Source organism: Corylus avellana, chromosome ca4 (genome assembly GCF_901000735.1).
Source record: "Corylus avellana chromosome ca4, CavTom2PMs-1.0".
Lineage (NCBI taxonomy): Eukaryota > Viridiplantae > Streptophyta > Magnoliopsida > Fagales > Betulaceae > Corylus > Corylus avellana.
The window spans coordinates 9,327,037-9,348,847 of NC_081544.1; the positions used below are offsets into that span (position 1 = coordinate 9,327,037).

General features: G+C 36.3%; 2 protein-coding genes and 1 non-coding gene across 3 annotated transcripts; all 3 read right to left on the reverse strand.

Annotated features, from left to right (window-relative positions):
- Window positions 1-3,249: 3,249 nt before the first annotated feature.
- Window positions 3,250-3,924, reverse strand: LOC132179886 (classical arabinogalactan protein 7-like). The gene has a single exon (XM_059592677.1). The coding sequence runs from the start codon at window positions 3,886-3,888 to the stop codon at window positions 3,433-3,435; it is 456 nt and encodes a 151-aa protein (XP_059448660.1). The 5' UTR covers window positions 3,889-3,924; the 3' UTR covers window positions 3,250-3,432.
- Window positions 3,925-5,032: 1,108 nt separating this feature from the next.
- Window positions 5,033-5,116, reverse strand: TRNAL-CAA (transfer RNA leucine (anticodon CAA)). Its single transcript has one exon. It is a non-coding gene; the product is annotated as a tRNA-Leu (tRNA).
- Window positions 5,117-8,163: 3,047 nt separating this feature from the next.
- LOC132179519 (classical arabinogalactan protein 1-like) lies at window positions 8,164-8,716 on the reverse strand. Its single transcript, XM_059592255.1, has one exon. The coding sequence runs from the start codon at window positions 8,650-8,652 to the stop codon at window positions 8,275-8,277; it is 378 nt and encodes a 125-aa protein (XP_059448238.1). The 5' UTR covers window positions 8,653-8,716; the 3' UTR covers window positions 8,164-8,274.
- Between the last annotated feature and the right edge of the window lie 13,095 nt (window positions 8,717-21,811).

Genomic DNA, 21,811 nt, shown 5'->3' on the forward strand with positions numbered 1-21,811 from the left:
GGCTTCGGGACAGCGGCTCAACAAAGATAAGACAGCAATTTTCTTTAGCAAAAATACAAAGCAGGTAGCTCGAGATTTAATTTTTCAGATGACAAGGGTCCCTATTTCACAGCGTTTTGATACATATTTGGGCTTGCCTGCTTTGGTGGGGAGGTCTCGGATCAGTGAATTTCAGTCGATTATTAAAAGAGTCAAAAGGCGAATTAATGATTGGAAGTCACAATTTCTCTCCCAGGCAGGAAAGGAAATTCTCATAAAAGCGGTAATACAGGCTATACCCACTCACAGTATGAGTATTTTTTTGTTGCCTAAAGATTTGTGTAGGGAATTAAATTCTCTTATGCGAAATTTCTGGTGGGGTGACAAGGATAATGACAAGAAGATTCACTGGATGAGTTGGGAGAAGATGGGGGTTGCAAAATCCCAAGGTGGTATGGGATTCCGGGATCTTATTTGTTTTAACAAAGCTTTGTTAGCAAAGCAATGTTGGCGTCTTATTCAGGAACCAGGAAGTTTGGCAGGTAGAATTATAAAAGCAAAATACTACCCACGAGGGTCTTTGTTGGGTGCAAAAATTGGAAGTAGGCCGTCGTTTGCCTGGCGTAGTCTATTAGCAGCAAAGGATCTTCTTGAAGAGGGTTTGATGTGGAGGATTGGGGATGGAGGCACTGCTCATATTTGGGGCGATAAATGGTTGCCAAAGCCTTCATCATATGCAGTCCAATCTCCTTGTCGTGGGTTAGATAGAAGTGCAAAAATTAAGGAGCTTATGGACAGTGATACCAGGGGTTGGAACAAAAGCCTCATTCGGGAAATTTTTGAGGCAAGTGAAGCAGATCTTATATGTAATTTACCCCTTAGCAGATATCGTCAAGAAGATAAGTTAATCTGGAGGGCAACCAAGAATGGATCTTTTACTGTGAGGAGTGCATATTTTCTGGAAAAGGAGAGAATTGATTCATTGAAAGGGGAAGGTTCTTCTACGTCGAGCTTTTCTCATATATGGAAATCCATTTGGAGTTTACAAGTCCCAAATGCTGTTAAGGTCTTCTTCTGGAAGGCGTGTGCAAATATTCTCCCGACGAAGGAAAATTTAGTGAGGCGTGGGGTGATCAAAGAGGGGAAGTGCATTTTCTGCAAACAAGAAATTGAAACAGTTTTTCATATTATCTGGGAATGTCCTTCATCAATGGACGTCTGGGCGGCATGTGACAGAAGAATTCAAAAACTTCAAGTTCAATATCCTATGATGTTGGATGTGCTGGACACGGTTATATCACGATGTAGTAGGGATGAGTTGTTTCTAGTAGCCATTATTGCAAAAAAGATCTGGGCACGTCGAAATGAGGTAGTTCATGGGGGTGTTTTTATACACCCAAATCGTATTGTTCAGGAGGCAGAAATTCAGCTTCAGACCTTCCACTTAGCTTCAGCAAGAGATGTGTTGTCAAGTGGTGAGGCGGTACAGATGGTGGCTAGATGGGCTACACCTCCTTTTGGAAGATTCAAGGTTAATTGGGATGTGTCGATTGATGTTCACCAAAAATGTCTAGGCTGTGGGGTAATTGTCCGGGATCACAGGGGCTCTATCATTGCAGCAATGTGTAAGAGATTAGATATTATTCAAGAACCGGTAATTGCAGAAGCTTTGGCATCTCTAGTTGCAGTGGAATTTAGCAAGGATTTGGGACTTCCAGATATTATTTTGGAGGGAGATTCTCTTCAGGTAATTCAAGCTTATCGTGAGGCGGGATCAAATTTGAGGCCATATGGGCAGATTGTTGATGACGCACGAGTTGTCTTAGGCAGGCATCGGAGCTGGATGGTTTCTCATGTCAAGCGAGATGCAAATTCAGCGGCTCATAATCTAGCGAAATTTGCTCTTGTATGTTCTACGGAGCAAATATGGATGGAAAAAATTCCTAGATGTATTTATGATATTGTCTTATTAGAGCAATCTGCTCTGGCTGTTTAGAGTTTTATGCTCTTGGCTAATTATCTTTTATGAGGAATGAAATCAGATGATTCAAAAAAAAAAAAATAATATATAGATGCATTTTTAATGAACTTGAGACTACACATATAAGTTTCATCAACCCATCTCTTCTTCAATTTCTCTGAATTATATAATAAAATAAAAAATTATTGGGATAAAAATTATTAATTTCTCCATCAACCACACCAATGTTCTTGACATTTCCCATAGTAGTAAAGATGAATTATAATTAATTAGCTTATATATATATATATATATATATATATATATATATATATATGGTCCCTAACTTTTTATAGGGAGCCGACATAGATTATTAGACAAGTTAAAAAAAAAAAAAAAAAAAAAAAAAGGTGAGAGAGAGAAGTTTCAGTAACTGCTAAAGTCATAAAGCTATGTAAAACTTTGGCAAATTGATTATTGGGACTAAAATGAATGACATATCTTCCAAATATGATCAAGGCACATGGACCGTACGTAGAAAGCAAGATAGTTCTTCCTTTGGAAAATCCTAAAGTAAAAAAAAGAAAACTAAAGCAACTTCATAGCCATGTTCCCCTATTCCATTCCTCTCAATCAAGCAAGACAATGGAAACGAAGTTATACTAAAAAGTTTTTATATAAAACAAATGTTTGGTTTTCCTTTTCTTTTTTTTTCTTTTTTTTTTTTTTTATCTTTTGCCTATTTTTTGTTTATATACTTATCAAAAATAGGTAAATTCACCATTAAATCATATGGTCACATATATTCAATGATAAATTTGCAAAAAAATGAACGGAAAATGTGCAAGAAATTGATGTGTAATAAATTTCATATATATATTTGCATGAGCATCAATGTTTGTTCCGTTCGCCATGACTTACAAAACATGGGTACTCTCAGATAATCACTAACTTTTTTTTCTTCAGACAAGTATATATGTATCTCTCTCGAAATATCAAATAATTTATAATATTTTTTAAATTCTTAGTTGAAGTAATGTCTTCTGAAACTATTAAAAAATTGTAATCCGGCCATCCCTTTTTCAAAAATAATAATAATAATATTTTTTTCATGATTTTTTTGTACATATGGGATATCATGCAATAATTTTTTAGTCTTTTGAGAGAATATTGCTTCAAAATATTACAAAATATGGTATTTATACTTTTTTTTTTTTTTACTTCGACTGTTTATGCGTTTGACAAAAATGTAACGTTAAAGATCCAAAGTTTGATCTTCCCATACTAGAACTGAATAATGAGTTCATCACTTGTACTAAAATTCAAGCATACATTATTAGTATGAAGTCCTCCATCGAAGACAATCATAATCATCAAAATACGAATTAACCGCAATAATTAAGAAATAATCCAAACAAAACACATTCGCACACACAGTGAGAGAAAGAAGAGTAATAATTCAAAAGCAGCGCATGCAGAGGAAGACAAAAGTTCTAGATGACCAAAGCAGCGGCCAAGAGGCCGACGGCCAGGGACCCGGAGACCGCGTATCTGTTTGACACGGCGGCGTTTTCGGTTGGGGCGGGGGCTTCGGAAGGCGGTGAGGCAATCGATGTGGGTGGTGGAGTCGCCGGTATCGGAGTAGAAGCGTGAGAAGGAGAAGGAGGAGGAGAATGATGCGGCGGTGGTGGTGTCGGAGGACTGGCCTTTGGAGATGGTTGGTGGGCTGGTGGAGACGAATACGATGCAGGTGGCTTCGCTGCCTGAGACGGCGTCGGAGCACTATGACTCGCAGTTGGTGGCATAGCTGTGTGAGACGGTGTTGGAGCACTGTGAGTTGAAGTCGGTGGCTTCGTCGGAGACCATGCCGGAGCCTGCTCAGGAGAGATTGCCGATGTAGAGCACACAAACAACGTCAGAATCAGAATCACAGCGTTATTGTGCGCCATCTTTGGAGAGAGAGAGAGTTGTTGCTTTTGTCTGTGTCGGTGTGTGAGAGAGGCTGAGAGCAGAGAACGAAGGGTGAGTATAAATAGAAAGGGTCGGTGTAGGAACTTGTTGTCTACGGACCGTTGGATTGGGTTCACTAGTACGATAAGAATAGACGGTGGAGATTGTTTCTTTGGCTACAAAAGGATGGCTTCTGTGAGGGGGGGTTTCTGTGAGGGAGTAGAAGCTGGTCGAGGTAATTTTAAGGTTGTGCTCGACCACTAACGGTACAGTTGGCAATTGATTCTGGGCCGTACACGTGGATGTGCTACGAACAGAGACCGTGGGATGTGTTGTATACAATATTTGGGAGTTGTGGGGTCACACGCGCACTTGGGACAATACGAAGATACGCGATGGGACCGGCTGTTTATTTGGAAACACGTTATATTTGATTTCGATTAGTAATCCTAAAAGTTCCAAAAGTATCAAAGTCAAAGAACTTCTTAACGCGTTTTTTAATGTTTTCTTGTTTGTTTTTTTAAAAAAAAAAAATATATATATATATATATATATATATATATATGATGCTTATACAATTATACATTTATAAGACCCAAGCCCATGGCCAGATCATCAAGAAATGTCAATATAGGCTTAAAGTTTCAATTAGCACTCGGCTAGCCTAAGTCCGAGGGTAATTTCGCACATAAATGTTATAGAAAAATTATTCATTTTCTTTATTAGCCCTTCTCTCATCTTCTATTTTTTAAATTACTATTGAATATGTAACCTTATGAGTCCCCAAAGTGATCTAATAGTAATTTTAAAAAATAAAAATATGTCACATTTTTATCTCAAAATGCTCATAGCAAATCTAACTTATATTTGAATTTTCCTTTTTTTTTTAACAAAAGTTGATCTAAGGGTTGATTAATCAATATTGTCAAATAATTATTAGATAAAAATATAATTTTTAGTATTACTATTTTAGTAGTGTTTGTGTTTGAATTCTTTATTAATGTTTTTGTTTTTATTAGTGTTTTTATTTTGAGAAGACAAAAAAAAAAAAAACAAAAAACAAAAACTTAAACAAACAAAACTTCTTTACTACGTAGGTAGGTTTTCACTCAAATATAATTATATATATATATATATAGGTTTTGTCAGAAGTGGGATTTGAACCCACGCCCTCGTTAGAGGACCAGAACTTGAGTCTGGCGCCTTAGACCACTCGGCCATCCTGACTGATGAGGAGCTTCATTGTCTTTCTAAGTCTTGTTCTGTACATATTGGTTTATAAATTTTTACATTTAACTCTTGATGCTTATTTTTTAATGTGATAACATGTTTTAGAAGAAATGTTGCACGCTCTTACTTCTACACTTTCAAGTACACATTTTTTGAAATAATAGTGAAAATTATCATTAAATTTTGTACTTGAAATAAGTCCACGTAATTTGCTAAGCAAAACCCAATTACTAGTTGAAGATATTCAATGGATTCTACGTTCAACCTGATGAAGATATCCCATAGTCTTCACCTCTCATGAGTTGTGAGTAGCTGTGAGGCGTGAGAGGAGAAGACTATGGTGTGGCGTGGAGAAGAAGACAAGTGACCTGACCTGTAATGTTTGACTTAGGTTATTATACAATAGCCAAAACAACGTCGTTTTGGTATAGTATAATAACCTATTATAAGCTAGGCTAAACGACATCGTTTATTGGGGAGAAATTTTCTCTTTTCACAAAAGGATATTTTAATAACTTCAAGTCAAAATAGCACTTGGATGACACATGACGTATTTTCCATCTAAATTGATGGGGTTAACTAACGGAGTGGCCACTTTGATACATTTTGGAACTTTGTAAGGCTATTTTAGTGCTTTTTGAACATTGGGGAGCCAACTCGCAAATGACTGTCAGTTTGGAGGGTCTTTCTCTATTTTTTCTATATATATATATATGGGGTGGCCGGACCACTCCTAAAAGTCTAGGAGTGGCTCAACCACTACCATCTAATTTGGATTCACATTGATTATGTAGGACTCACATGTAAACGGTAAACCTACAAATTCAATGATGTATTTGAATCCATTTAAAAAAATAAATAAATAAAAATAATAAAAAAATGGTTACGAGAATGACGCTTAGCATTTTTCTATATAGCTTAGCCAACCCGGATTAATAGTTGAAATTTCCTTTCTTTTTTTTTTTTCCAAAAAGTTTAATTATTTTTATTTTTTAATGAAATTGTTACTTTAATTTGACGCGTAACAAGAGGCACGTTTACTAAGAGATTTATCATTAATTTACTATATTATCTAATACGCGTACCGGAAATTTAGATGTAAATATCTATAAAAATTTATGCATATCCATAATGGTATTTGTAACACTACGCGAATTTTATAGGCGAAGTTCTCTTTAAACCAATATTGCTCAAGATAAGCATCCCACTTTTTACGCTGAAAAATATTATTGGATACTCTAAGATAATCTCTGAATGGCAATGATAAAAAGAAAATGAAAATAAAGGATTGACGTCTCACCGACCCGACAAATTTGGCTTGTCACCAAAAACGTGGAGTCTCACCACAGAAAAAACTCAAAGAAAAAAATATATTTTTCAATATCACAAATCTACCTCCGTAAGAGTAAAGAGTTTACTTAAATAGACCAACAAAAGTCTAACCCAAAATTGATTGACTTTTGAGCCGAGCCGAGCTCATTATTAACTTATTAAATAACAATAATCATAATTTAATTGACTTTGGGCCAAGCCTATTACAATAACTCTTAAAATATAAATACAAATAGCATAATTAACTAATAACAAAATTAAAATACTAACTTATTTATTTTTTATTGTGCATCAAATAATGCCCTCCCATCGCCAGAAAACAATAATAAATGGACAGAAATTTCTTCCAAACCAATAAGGAAGAAATATTATCCAACCCCTTTAAAATAGTGCAAAGTCTATAAACATTTAAAATGTTAGTCTAAGTTAGTAAACTGCTATTAATGACTTTAATAATTTAATGTGCGTTTTAAATGTTTATAGACATTTTGCACTATTTTAAATAGATTGAAAGATATTTTCTCCAGACTAATTTAGAGAAAATTTCTGTCCATAATAGATATATTAAAAACAAGACGTTTGTCCCCAAGTGTTAGTTCAATCCGCTGAGACCACGCATAAAGAAGCGGAAGTTACTAGTTCGAATTCTCCTCCCCCTCTTGTGTGGACATGTCAAAAAAAATAAAAAAAACAAGACGTCTCATATTCCATTATAATTCACAAATTTTCACAATCTGTTTGCTATTCGATCAGTGATGAAATAATCGTAGAATCAAACTCATTTAAACTCAAGTATTCACCAATCCATCCATTGCTTTTTTGGATCCAACTTTTCCGAACATAAAAGTGTACTTGTTAACACCAAAATTATTCACCCCAAACCCAAAGTAATGCTATATGCCATTAATTTTTTTTAAAAGTGTATTTAACTTTTAAAATTATTATTGAATTTGAAATAAATCGTTATTATTAAATTTTAATCTAATAGTAAGTCATGAAAGAGAAAAATCAATTTTAGGAGATAAACAGAGGATAAAAGGGTCGATTTGTTGTTAATATTGCTAGTTTATAGCATTATCATTTATTATTTTAAAATTGAAATAATTTTGAGATAATTATTATTGAATTTATCTATTTATAATTTTAAAAGTCAAATTACAAAATCACAATTGCAAAAACTCAAAAAAGACTAGAGCCCTACAGCATTACTCTAGTACCGCACAAGAACTAGGGCTAATCAAGTTTCAAATCCTTTTTTTTTCAGACTCCCACCCGCATTGGTAATTAATTTAGTTTAGAATTGCAATTTCGTAAAAATAAATATATATAATTTTAATCCAATTTGTAAAAAACCAATAGTTTGAGAATATTTTTTAAAAATCTCACAATTTTAAATGTCAAATTACAATTTTTCAAACACTTAAATACGTTATTTTTCACTACCCTAATAATTGGTCAAATAAATTGAATGACACATCACCGTTTATCGCTTATGAAATATAATATAATATATAACAAAATATAGTAAATATTAAAATGGTAAATACTTGTTTGGAAAAACTATTAGTCAAATAAATTGTCGCTGAGTAAATCGAGTCCAGATTTTGCTTAATTTTCACCATTCCATTTTTGTGCTGTGTGCTGAATTTCAGAAGGGAGTATGTCTCATAATTTCAAGCAATTTTAATAAAAAATATATATAAACCGATGAATAACCAGTAAACTCAAATATAATATAACATAAAATCAATAGCCGAAATGAATAAAATTAATTACATAAAGAAATACTTAAGAATCCATAAGCCTGACTGTAAAATGCTCATCTAGAAAACCAAAACTCCAACGAGTGCTGCAACAGCCACAGATCCAGCGACTGCGAAGCGGTTCGAAGCGGCACCGTTCGCGGCAGGACCAGGAGCTTCAGCTGGTGGAGAGGAGATCGATGAGGGAGGGTTCGCCGGAGCATCGGAGGACGCTGGAGGAGGTGACGGCGGAGAGTTGACGGTCGGAGCAGCCGAGTGAGGAGAAGGCACAGAAACTGGTGGATTCGCGGCCGGAGACGGTGCCAGAGAGGACGGAGACTTGGCGGGTGGAGATTTTGTGGGAGAGGATGCCGGAGAAGACGCCGGAGATTGTGCTATAGTGGAGCAAACCAACATTGCAGCCAGTAGCACAAGAATCGCAGCGCTTGAGTAAGCCATTCTAGAAGGTTCAAAAGCACAAAGAGAGAAGGAGAGATTTTTTTCACACAGAGAGAGGGATTTGAGAAAATAAGAGAAGGTGGGGGTATTTATAAGACGGATTTAGGGGTTTTGTTAGCGTAATTACGAGTATACCACTATGTAGATCTGACGGTGGGGATTGCTTATACAGAAAGTAGCCAACTCAGATGAAAAGTCGAAAACACGGTTTTGAATTTGTATGCTTTTCCACTAAGGGACAGTTGTCTTCGAATCAATGGCGTACTCCTGGGTTGTGATTCAGGTACGTAAACAATGTGAACCGTAGGATTGATTACTTTATTTGTAACGGTCGAAAATGGGACGGTGCAGATGTCACAAATGATTCAGCCATGTGAATACGCGGTGGGACCAGTTTGGGGAACATAATTGAAATGGCACAGCTGTTCAGACCACTAATTGAATTTGATTCCTAAATTCAAGCAATCTTCCTTTTCCTTCCTTTTTCTTAAACAACAAAATAAAATAATATCTAACAACTTAAAGAATCTTTGCCGTATGGTAGGCCATCTTAACGGAAATAATCTTGGCTATATTAATTTTTTTTATTGATCTGAAAAATAATTTAACGAGTAGTGTTATAAGTCTTCTTAGAACATTCTCAATGGAGGAGCCATATTTTTATATAAAATAGCTTCTTAAAATTCACTTCTATCTAGTTTAGCTAAACTATTTTTAAATGTCTCTACATCTGATTAGCTATATTTCTATCTATTATATTAAAATATTTTTAAAAGTAATAAAAGTTTTGGGAAAAAGAGAACATGTGAGAGGAAAAAGGGGAAAAGTTTTGGAAAAAAATAGAACATGCAGAGAAAAAGTAAGAAAAGATTTGGAAAAAAAAGAAAACAGGTGAGAGAAATAATGAAAAATAAAATAACTCCCTTAAAAAGTGCTGCTATATTTAGCTTCTTTTTTTTTTAGCTCTTTCAATCAAATATCTATTTTACATTTTCTTTTAGCTAATACAATGTAGGCAATTTTTTAAACATTTGAAGAGCTATTTTAGATAAAAGTAACATTTGGCTCTTCCATTGGGAATGCTCTTAGAGTCCTATAGTCATCCTAAATGTGATGTGGATTTTAAAATCACCAATAGATCAAAAGTCCATAAATCACATCTCAAATTCAACGGTAATTTTAAAAGCCACATCACATTTGGGATGACTTTAGAAGAATTCTAGGAAGACTTATAGCATTACTCCAAAATAAGAGAGGGATGGTCAACGCTTCGGTCAGCACTCACACACCTCCTTCGTCCGCTCTCGCCTTCTACTAAAGCTGCTGGTTTTTTTTTTTTTTTTTTAAACTTGAGTTGTTGTATTGAAATTTGGGGTGTTCTTTTATTTTGAGATCCTATTGATTGATTTTACCGTGCTTTTTCTTCAACAACCTTCGGAATGAGGTTGTTGTTACCTTGCAAGATTTTGTGTAGGGTTAAAGCTATCAATTTTTTCTGTTTAGGTATTTAAAATGCTTATTGTGGTTCTTATTGAGAGGACCGGGACATTTTATGACTCATTTTCAAACCTTGTATTTTTCGCACCCTAATTTTAGGGGTGCAAATGTGGTTTTTATTGGGAAAGATAAATAAAACGATAAAAATCTCTAAGGTTTTCTCGCTTTCTCTCTAGCGCCACAGCCTCAGGTAAGCCCCCTCCCCTATGGTAAGAGGAGGAGGGATGACCGTTTGCTGCCTCCCTCCTCCCCCTCGCCTGCCCTTGCACCGGGAGTCAGTAGTTTACTTGATGTCCCTGGCTCGGGTTACCTCATCCCTACCCTTTCTCTGCTCCCCTTCCTCTTTATTTCGCTTTTGTCCTTGGCAAAGCTCTCTAGTTGTTTTCTGCTCCTTTTCTTTCTGTTTTTTTGCTGTATTTTTGGTGTGTTGTTCTTGTAGACTTGCCTGTGTGCCAGTTGGTGTGAGTGCTGATTTTGGGGGTTTCTTTCAAACTCCCCCCAGTTTTGTTTTGTGTTTGCCACTGATCTCCTCCGCCCGCTCTACCGCTCACCGTCTAATGCTGGGTCTTTCCTCGTGCCCTTCCAGCGATGAGCTTCAACATCCCCTGCTACGATGGTTTTCCGGCCAGCTGGTGATTGGCTTCGCCACCCTCCGTCCACTATTTTGGGCCTTTTTCCGTGTCCCCACTGCGTCGAGCTTCCATCGTTCCCTTTCGGTGTCGGTTTCCGGCGAGTACACAATCGGCATTCACGCTGCGTGTGCCTGTTCCCGTTTGTTTTATTTTCCTTATATTGTCTTTGTTCATGTTTTTTTCTCTTTATGCATTTCATTCATGTTATTTGGTTGTAATAAGGCCCTGCCTCTTTGGTTCGACCACGTTTTATTTTGGTTTTCTTGCTTCTATTTATAATAAGGCTTTGGCCACTAGATTTGTCTGCTTGGATGTGAACTGAACTTTGGTTCAGATCTTTGGGCCGTGGATGTAATTTTTAGTTCAGACCTTCGAGTTGTGGACATGAACTTCATCCTGGCTTTTGGGTCGAAGAGGAATTTGCGCTACCTATGCATTAGATTGTGTCTGTCTTGTGCAGATCTGTTATTTCAACTGAAAACTAGTCATAGGTTAGTAGAGGTTTTAGGTGATGTTGTATCCGTATAGCTTCGGCTATAATTTGCATTTTCAGGGCTTTGTGCTCCTCCGATGTAAGAACTTTATGCTCGTAATTATTATCAATGAAATTGGAATGTATTTCTATCCAAAAAAAAAAATGCAGTTTTTATTAACCACTTACTAACCGCTAACCACTAAATGCACTAACCATTAACCGCTTTCAAAAGTAAATAATAAGAAATAGGTAATATTATCATTAATCATTTTATTATATGATATAATTATATGGTACAAGTTATTGTGTCATTTAATAAAAATATTACCATTAGATAGTTTATACTTCGGAAATTGGAATCATATATCACATAATTATTATATAATCATATGGTATATCTGCATAAGTTATTGTGTTATTTTCTCAATGCATTATAATTAGATACATTATTGTTAGAAAACGTATATCACATAATCTTAGATATGATCATATAATTTAAGTATAAGTGTATGACCATTAGATCATGAGGAATTTAGGACTTAGAGTTTAATGCTTACCAATAGATTATAAGTTCAATTAAAAAAAAAAAAAAAAAAAGATAAGTTAATAATTTAAATCAGTAAACCACGAAGGGCTAGCTTGATATAAAATATTTTCAAAAATCAAATAAATTAAGACTAATAATGAAAGTGGTAACTAACATTTTAAAAAATCATGTGATCATGTAATTTATTATACATATATATATTTTTTAAATGATTGATAATATTTTTTTAAAATGAAATATAAAATAATTTTACCTTCCTTCATTGTGGACCGTTGTAAATTGCTGAACTTGTTTCAAAATTGATCAAATTTAGAAAATTTGAAAAATTAAATCTCAACTTAAAAACAAATTGCAATTAAAGTTGGCAAGGCACAGTATTTTATATTGAAAATTTGGAACTTAAGTTTTTTACTTTTTGGTGTCGGACATTATTAAAAGTTAAGCTTTATTATATTCCTTTTTCCAACTCATGTTAACATTATATTAAACGCTCGTTTTGGTGACTTGCATGGCTCACGTTTTTTTAAGTTGGAACACCGCACACGCGCCATGCATGACGCAGCAGGAATAAAAACAAAAAACCAAAAAGCGTGTTTTCGAAGTGTCCCACGTCGCTAAGAAACCAAGGTGCTTCAAGCGTGCTTATCTATAAAAAGAATTCTTCATGGCTTCCTTTGTAAAATTAAGAGGATTCTTAGCAGTTTTTTCGTTATTTTTTACATTTAAGAATTTAAACTATTTTTTGCTTCCCTATGTCAAAATGCACCCCAATAGTTTTCCTTAATCATTCCCTATATCATTAAAATATTTATTTTTTTTAATTATATTATATATATAAGAGGAAAGATGAGAGAGAATCGTAAGAGGAGAGCGTAGAGAAGAGAGAGAAATGTTTTTTTTATTTTATTTTAATAATCATAAGGATTGCAATAGTGAAACCCTATACTTTGGGTTTCACTGTAGCGATCCTCATGGTTGAGGTTCATTTAGGGAGTCTGCTGTGAGTCATTTTTTGTGATTTTTTGGACATATTCCTTACACATAGGAAACAGACTCCCTTATAGGGAGTTTACTGGAAATGCTCTAAGAACCAAGAGCTGTAGTAGGCCAATGTTGAGTAGGCACAAGCCATAACTCGACTGGGTGCTAGCAGTATAAGCTGGCTTTAGCACATAATTTTTGGGACTCTTGGGTCTAAATAATTTTTGGATTTTTGGCCGGTTAACCGCCTAGGTGAGGATACGGTTAGTAAATTTCACTAACCACCTAGGCAGTTGTGGTTAGCGGTTTTAGCTACTAACCGTTAACAGTAACCACATTTTTACCCCTAACTTTGTATGATAACAATGTTACTCACACCCTTATATATATATACATGTAATTCTAGGACATTTCAAATGCATGATGAACAATAAGTAATAGGCATGTAAAAGATAATATATGTCATAGCTCAAAATGATTTAATGAATAATCATCATATTCATTATAAACATGGAATGTCTTCATAGATTATAAAATCATTAGGATTATGGGCATAATCCCAACAACTGGGTGCTCTCCAACAGAATGGTGTATCAACAGAAGGAATTAAATACTCTTAAAATGGTAAGAGCTATGATGAGGTAAACTACTCTGCCTATGTCATTTTGGGATACAAGCAATAGTATACTTGCTTAATTTGGATCAATTTTCTACTCAAAGATACCCGTTGAATTGTGGTCCGAGGTAAATCCTAGCATGTGATGTGTCCACATTTTGGGTTGAATGGAAAGACAGATAAGATGGAATCCAAAAGCAATGGTATGATTGTTTGTTATATATCCAAAAGGGACAAGGAGTTATTTGTTTTATAGTCCTAAGGTTAAGTAAGTGTTTGTTACTACAAATGCTAAGTATTTAAAGGAGGACTATGTAAACAAATTTAAACCATAGAGTGAAGTGGTTCTAGAAGTAATGCTAGAAGTTGGATATGGATCATCTTCAAAAGTTCTTGAAGAGGATGTGGTTGTATCAAATACACCACAGGTTACTACTAGTAAGACACCAAGTACCATTATACCTCTTCTCAGTGGGGAGGATCGTCAGGACACCTGTCAAATTCATGTTATTAGGAGAAGCCTACACGGCTATACCTAATGAACTTGAAAAATGATCCAAGAACCCATGAGGAAGCATTAAAGAAGTGGATGTAGACCATTAGGTCTAAGCTATGGAAAGTAAGTTGGAAATTGCCAACCATGTCTGAATTCCTTTAAAGATGTGTAATGGCATTTAACCAATTGGATGTAAATAGGATTTACAAGAGAAAGTGAGGAATGGATGGGAAGGTTGAAACCTTCAAGTTAAGATGGTGGCAAAACAATTTCGCCGGTAGCCATGCTTAAGTCCATCTAGGTACTCTCGACCATTGCAACTCATTTTAACTATGAGATTGGGTGAATGGACGTCAAGACAGTCTTTATGAAAGAACAACTTGACAAGGGCATCTATGTGATGTAACCAAATAGCTTTATGGCTTAAACCAAGGAGATATGGTGTGGGAATTGCAAAGGTCCATTTATGGACTTAAGTAAGCATCCTGATCATGGAGCATCAAGTTTGATGTAACAATCAAACAAGTATGGGTTCTTGCAAAACCTTGATGAACCATGTGTATACAAGAAATATGGTGATGTAGTAGCATTCTTAGTGCTAAATGTTGATGTCATCTTGCTCATTGGAAACAATGTGGGGACATTATCAACATTGTAAATCTGATTGTCTAATCAATTTTTGATATAAAAAACTTGGGAGAAGCAAGCTATATCCTAGGATCAAGTTTTAGAAAAATCGCAAAAATAGGATTATAGGCTTATCCCATACTATATATATACATAAGGTCATAGCAAGACATAGTATACTGAACTCCAAGAAAGGCATATTTGCTTTTGGGCATGGAGTTTCTCTTACCAAGGAGTAGTGTCTTGGGACACCTCAATGGGAAGAGAAAATGAGGGTTGTTCCTTACGCTTCGGCTATAGGAAGCCTCATATATACTAGGAGCTAGACAAGGTGTATGATATATAGTTAAGCATGAATAGCAGATATCAGTCAAATCGTGATACCAAAAGTCTACCGTAGAGTATGTCTATACCATAGGTAGAAGAGTCGTTTAGTGGGAGAATTGTCAAACAATCTTGGATTGTTGACTCCACTATAGAAGCTGATGTGTCATAGCTTCTAAGACTGCGAAGGAAGCAGTATGGCTCAAGTAGTTCCTAGTGGATCTTAGTGTCATTAGGATAGAGCAAACTCCTATTACATTGTTTCACGACAACAATGGAGTAGTTGTAGAATCCAATGAACTAAGGAACTATAGGAATGGTAATCACAAAGAGCAAGAGTATATTCCTGTCAGAAAGCTAGTATCTCAAGGAGATACAGTAATAGTTAAGATTCCACTCACTGAGTTTTTGGCAGATCCGTTCACTAAGACCTTGCGACATGAGATTTTAAAATCTCAATTGGGAGGAATGTGAGTCAAATGTGTGCCTAATTGGAATTACAGGCAATTGGGAGTTTGCTGAGAATTGTGCCCTGAATCCTAATGATTTTATATATGTGTTGACATTCAAATGTTTGTAATGAATATATATGTTATATTCAGTTAAATGATTTGAGCATATGGCATATAAAATGTCTTTTACATGCTTAATACCAAGTTCATCATATTTGTTATGCATGTGAAATGTCCTAGAATTACATTGAATATGGCTATGAGTGTGAGTAACATAGTTATCACACAAGGTCTTAGTTCATAATCCTTGTATCCTTAAATGTATAAAGTTCGCAGTCAGTAAATGGAACATGCATTCCATTTTGAGTAAGACTATTACACACCAAACCTTGGTGATTTAGCTCAAGCAAAGCGGTGACTCCAGGATTGATGTGTAGTATGCTGAGATCCTAAGGCATTGAACGGACAATGAGTTTTCTTTTCATAAAGATACTGTCTATTAAGAAAAGACATTAACTCCTCAAATACTACTTTTACTTTGATTCTAAATTATGAAGGAATTGTGGACTCAGATGTTTCATGTAGATTGCTTTGATATATCTAAGAGTGAAACCTATCATCAGTTGAATTAACCTCAGTACATTGGGTAATCACATGAAACATTGTGGGAAAGCGTTTTCCAAAAGGGAATTTGATGCATCTTAGGATCGTGCTGATCTACATCAGAATCCAAAATCTCTGTGACATTTACTCAGATGGTGGGAAAAATGATAAGGGGCGGGCATTATGTTAAGTTAACTGATTTTCAGTGGTTGAAGGTACCACAGTGAATGAAGGAGGAAATGTGGGACTCCTTGAAGGTATGTGTAAGTTAGAAGTTATTAATTTATGATAGCATGTGTACAGTAGGGTTTTCTCGCTTTCTTTCTAGCGTCGTAGCCTCAGGTACACCCCTTCCCCCATGGTGAAGGGAGGAGGGATGGCCATCTGCTGCCTCCCTCCTCCCCCTCACCTGCCCTTGCACTGGGTGCCAGTAGTTTACTTCATGTCACTGGCCCGGGTTGCCTCCTCCCTACCCATTCTCCACCGCCCCTTCCTCTTTGTTCAGCTTTTGTCTCTGGCGGGGCTCTCTGGTTGTTTTCTGTTCCTTTCCTTTCTGTTTCTTTGCTGTGTTTTTAGCGTGTTGTTCTTGTAGCTTTCCCTATGTGCCACTTGATGTGGGTGTTGATTTTGGGGGGTTTCTTTCAAACTCCCCCCAATTTTGTTTTGTATTCGCCGCCAATCTCCTCTGCCTGCTCTGCCGCCCACCATCCGCTGCTGGGTTTTTCCTTGCTCCCCTCCAACGAAGAGCCTCAACGCCCCCTGCTGCGATGGTTTTCCGGCCAGCTAATGATCGGCTTCGCCTCCCTCCGTCCACTGTTTTGGGCCTTTTTCCACGTCCCCACCTCGTCGAGCTTCCAGCGTTCCCTTCCGGTGTTAGTCTCCGACGAGTGCACTATCGGCATACACGCTGCGTGTGCCTGTTCCCGTTTTGTTTTACTTTCCTTGTATTGTCTTTCTTCCTGTTTTTCCCTATATGAATTTCATTCTTGTTATTTGCTTGTAATAAGACTCTACCTCTTTGGTTCGCCCACATTTTATTTCGATTTTCTTGCTTTTGTTTGAAATAAGGCTTTGGCCCCTCGATTTGCCTGCTTGGAAGTGAACTGAACTTTGATCCAGACCTTTGTGTTGTGGATGTGATTTTTGGTCTAGGCCTTTGAGTTGTGGACGTGAACTTTATCCTGGCTTTTAGGTCGAGGAGGAATTTGAGCAACCTATGCATTGGATTGCGTCTGTCTTATGCAGATATGTTATCTCAACTGAAAACTAGTCATAGGTTAGTAGAGGTTTTAGGTGATGTTGTATCCTTGTAGCTTCGACTATAATTTGCATTTTAAGGGCTTTGTGCTCCTGCGATATAAGAGCTTTATGCTCGTGATTATTATCAATGAAATTTGAATGTCTTTCTTTCAAAAAATAAAATGATAGCATGTGTACTTTATTTTTTAAAATTTGTTTCGACCATAAATTTATTAATTTCTTATTTTTGAACATATGGAGAAATATTTCTATATCTCGCTTAAGTACAATATCGATGTTATCAAACGACAAGCTTTTAGTGACATGGGTGTTAATATGAAGAACCACAGATACAAGGTAAAAAAAATCACTTACCATTCAGCTAGCCGACATAGTTGACACCATGATGGCGTCAACGCAAAACAACGACACGTTGACCCCGCAAAATTCAAATGCGCCGTGGGGAAATGGTGCTCTCCCAAGGAGATGGTATGTCGCGATTTTTATTAAATTTGCCAACCTTTATTAATTGCAATTGTGCTAAAGTGCACACATTAATTGTTTAAATTGTGCAGACAAAGGCAGATCGTATGAGAGCCATGCAATCGAAGAATAAAATGCAACACACAACCGGCTCGAGGAGCTACGCCAGGGCTTGCCATGAGACAGTATGTGTGTCATTTACCATATATATATATTGAAAGATTTTAATATGTAAACATTTGCTTATGTTGTTTGTTTTTGTAGGCCATCCACAACTCCTACACGGGCACTGATGTGCATACAGACCCTTACAAAGAAAGACGGTACCTACCCCAATCAATATGTTCAGGAGAAAGTGATATGCTACTTATTATGATCTTGCTTATTATTTGTATATTTAGGATTTAGGGTTAACACTGCCATATTTTACAACTTTCTATATATCGTACAGGAAAAAACTGAGGGAGCTACTGCCAAAAGACACTGCCGAAAGCTCGAAGTCGCAGAGGGGACGATAAAGTGGGCACGAGATGACACATATGCATAGGCTATGGACAATAAGCAAGAATATGTTGGACGGGTTTGAGGGGTTGGACCTGGGATTCTACTAGTACGCGGCACCATCCACTCCTATTATAGGCCGTTTGGAGCATGCTCACAGCACACTCGACAGGAAGAGATGGAATAACTAATTGAAAAAGCACTAGAAGTTGAGCAAGAACAACACAGGGAAGAGATGCCTACACAGAGGCTATAGATGGCTACACAGCAGGCAGAGATGAATGCATAGCTGGCTGCATATGAGGCCCATTTTCGTATGCTTAAGTCCTTGTTGCAGGCGAGCATTGGAATGACTCAACTTCAAGCTGTGCTAGACACTAAGTCCCCAAGCCATCCTAGGGTGAGATCCTCAGTTAAGAGCCGACCAGATAATGCAATATACTTTTTGGTTTTTTTTTTTTTTTTTTTTTTTTTTGGTTTTTCAATAAGACAATCATGTGCACCACTATATATATATATAACAGGAATACATTGTACGTAGCTTCAAACCAAATATGCATATATAGAATACAATTGCAACGCAATATGTATAGGAAAGGTAACAGTAGACCCTGAGAGCGAATATGCAACAGAACCCGCACTCCAGCATTCAAAGTTATCCCATGGAGCATCATAACTATAAGTATATGTGCACCACTACACTTATGTAGTCATATGAGAACAACTGAACCACTACAATTTCGAATGCGTCATGTTTGGTATGGTTACAATTTTTTAACTATATGTTATGTTTGGTATGGTTACTTGTTATGTTATACAGGTTGGTAGTGTAGATAGGTTAGAGTTGTGGTTTAGGCGCCGTTTATGAACCTGAAGCTGTTGATTACAATGACCTTCGTATACTTTAATGTTGCTCATTACTTAGTGACCTAGACTTGATAAGATGTTATCATGTTTGCTGATGATTGGTTTTATCATTTACAGTTGTTGCAGAGATGCAAAGCGGTCATCAATCAATTGTATTATTTTTGTTAAGTCTTTTGAGGTTGTATTATTGCTCTTATGTAGCTTTCATATATTATTGCTTTTGTACATGGATATGGACAATGTTGATGTATAGTGTTGATAATGGATAGTTTTGATACATTGTTGATGTATTGTTTTTGTAATGGATTATTTGTGATAGTTGATGGATATTTGATGGATCGATGGATAATGTAGTTGTAGTAGATGTGTAAATCGTATATCAAGTAAAACGCCCCGAATAATTTGGGTAAAATGCCCCAAAAAATTCGAAAAATAAATATGGGGAGGAAAAAAATAATTTTGGAAATACACAATTTAGTGACGTGCCACTTTAGTGCCACATCACCAACTTTGGTGACGTGTCAAGAGTGACACGTCACCAAAGTTGGTGACATGTTGCATTTGTGCATGTCACCTATTGGTGACGTGTCAAATGTGGCACGTCTCCAACTTTGGTGACGTGCTACACATCGCACGTCACCTTTTGGAGGGTGACGTGTGTAATTCCACGCATCACCAATTGGTGACGTGTGCTAATTCAACACGTCACCAATTCCAATTCTAGATCGGTAGACTTTTGATGTGTCACCATGCCATTAGTGACATCTTTTGCCCTTGACCTGTCACCAATGGGAAGTCACTAAACACCGATTTTTTTGTTGTGATTGTATGCTTCCACCAAATTTTCTGTTATTTTCTTATTTACATTGATAGATAGAATTCCTTAAGTTATATCATTCCCTTTTCTTGGTCTATGCCACTTTCAACCATTATGCAGGAGTGATAGTAATGTTAGAAGTCACTCTTGTGACATTTCAAGAATGATATGGCTTATGTCCCCAAGTGGTAACTCAATCGGCTGAAGACCATGCCTCATGAAGTGAAGGTCACTAGTTCGAATCTCCCTCCCTACACTTGTGCGGACATGTCAAAAAAAAATGATGTGACTTATAAAATTATTATTGGCGGCTTTATGATTGATCATTATTGAAGTTTGATCAAATTGTGATTTTAAAAGTTACATCATTCTTGGAGGGACATAAGAGTGACACAATAGTGATTTCTAGCAGTACTCGAGCCACCTCATTTTTAGAAAAACACAAGATCAACTTTTATAATCACTCAATAAGACTCGACCAAATGGCATGTCAGGAGTAGCCACGACCTCCCTTAGAGATTTGATTGGGGTGACTGACTACCCCATTCTATTCTTGGAGGAATGCCTCTTATGGGCCTTTTAAGAATGATTCCTCATTTTAAGAGAATAGCTATTACTTTGAAATGGATATATTCATTGGAATGAAAATGTCACAATGGAATAAATATTTTAAAGGAATATATCTATTCCATTTTTTGGTCTATTTTAGCACACCATACATGCCTTTATTTAAATATTTATTGCTATTTGCACTTTACATTAGGATCATAAATTCACAAATAAAAAATCTAATATAACTACTCTTTTATATTACTATTCTTGTCCTTATAGACGGATAGTGGCAAGAATTTGTTTAAAAATTTGAAATCATCCTTTTTATTTATTTTTTTAACAAGAAATCTTTTGTATTTCATTCGAAATAACATCTAACATCCCAGAGCATAAAGCTCTTACATAACATCCCAAAGCTATGTTAATACAACCTCATAGATACGATTAGTAAAATCTCACAATTAAAAACTATTTATGACAACAGCATCCGTTAACCCATACACAACTTCTCTTATAAAACAAATTTGCTATAGTTTCCAAAAGCATACTAGATTTAAGACATGGATAGCCCAAATTTCCTTGAAACTTTATTTTACCGACCATGAGAGATAATCCCTAACACCGAAACTATCTCTCCTCAGCTCAAAGGCTAGAAGCAAAAATGAAAATACATAAACAGAAATAAAAAACCGTAAAACACTACACTCCCATTGGTGACATAGAAACTGGATCGGTAATCGGTGCATTCAGACTGGTGCGTAGGACCGTGGATGAGTGGATCTAACAGAATGAAGTTGTACCAGTGACGACGTCGCTAACATGCCGGCGTGTGGCTGACAGATTGATGAATGAAGGCCGGTGTTCGAAAGAAGTGTAGCCGGTGAGGACGGTGAGCTGTAGCGTGGATGGAGGAATTGATGGAGAAAACTAAATCTGATTTTGAAGAAAATAGATCTATAAACCCAATCAGATCCGGTGTGATGACAGTGGACAGGAAAGAGAAAAGAGAAAAAACAAGAAGGGGAGGGAATGAAAGAAGAGGTAGTATAGGGGAAGGGGAGGGGAGCTCGCTCCTCTCCACAGCAGTAATAGGTTTGCGGCGGTCCTTTTTCACTTTTCTTTTTGGAACTAACTGAATTGAGTGAATATTTTTATATGTAGGTAAGTGATTTGTGTTGAAGTCCTCTAAAATTGCCAGCACTCTCCTCCATTTTGACCTTTCAATCTAATTAAAATGGACTAGATGGTATGTGACTACCAAGAGTAACATTTCATCTTACAAATCAACCATTAGACTTGTAGACTTATGTGGGCAGACCCCACAAATTTAATGCTTGATCTATTGAATTTATAGAAGATAATGAGCCAAATATGGAGAACTTATTAACTCTAGCGTTTCTAAAAAATTAATTTATATTTACCAAATGGTATGACAAAATGCCCCATAACA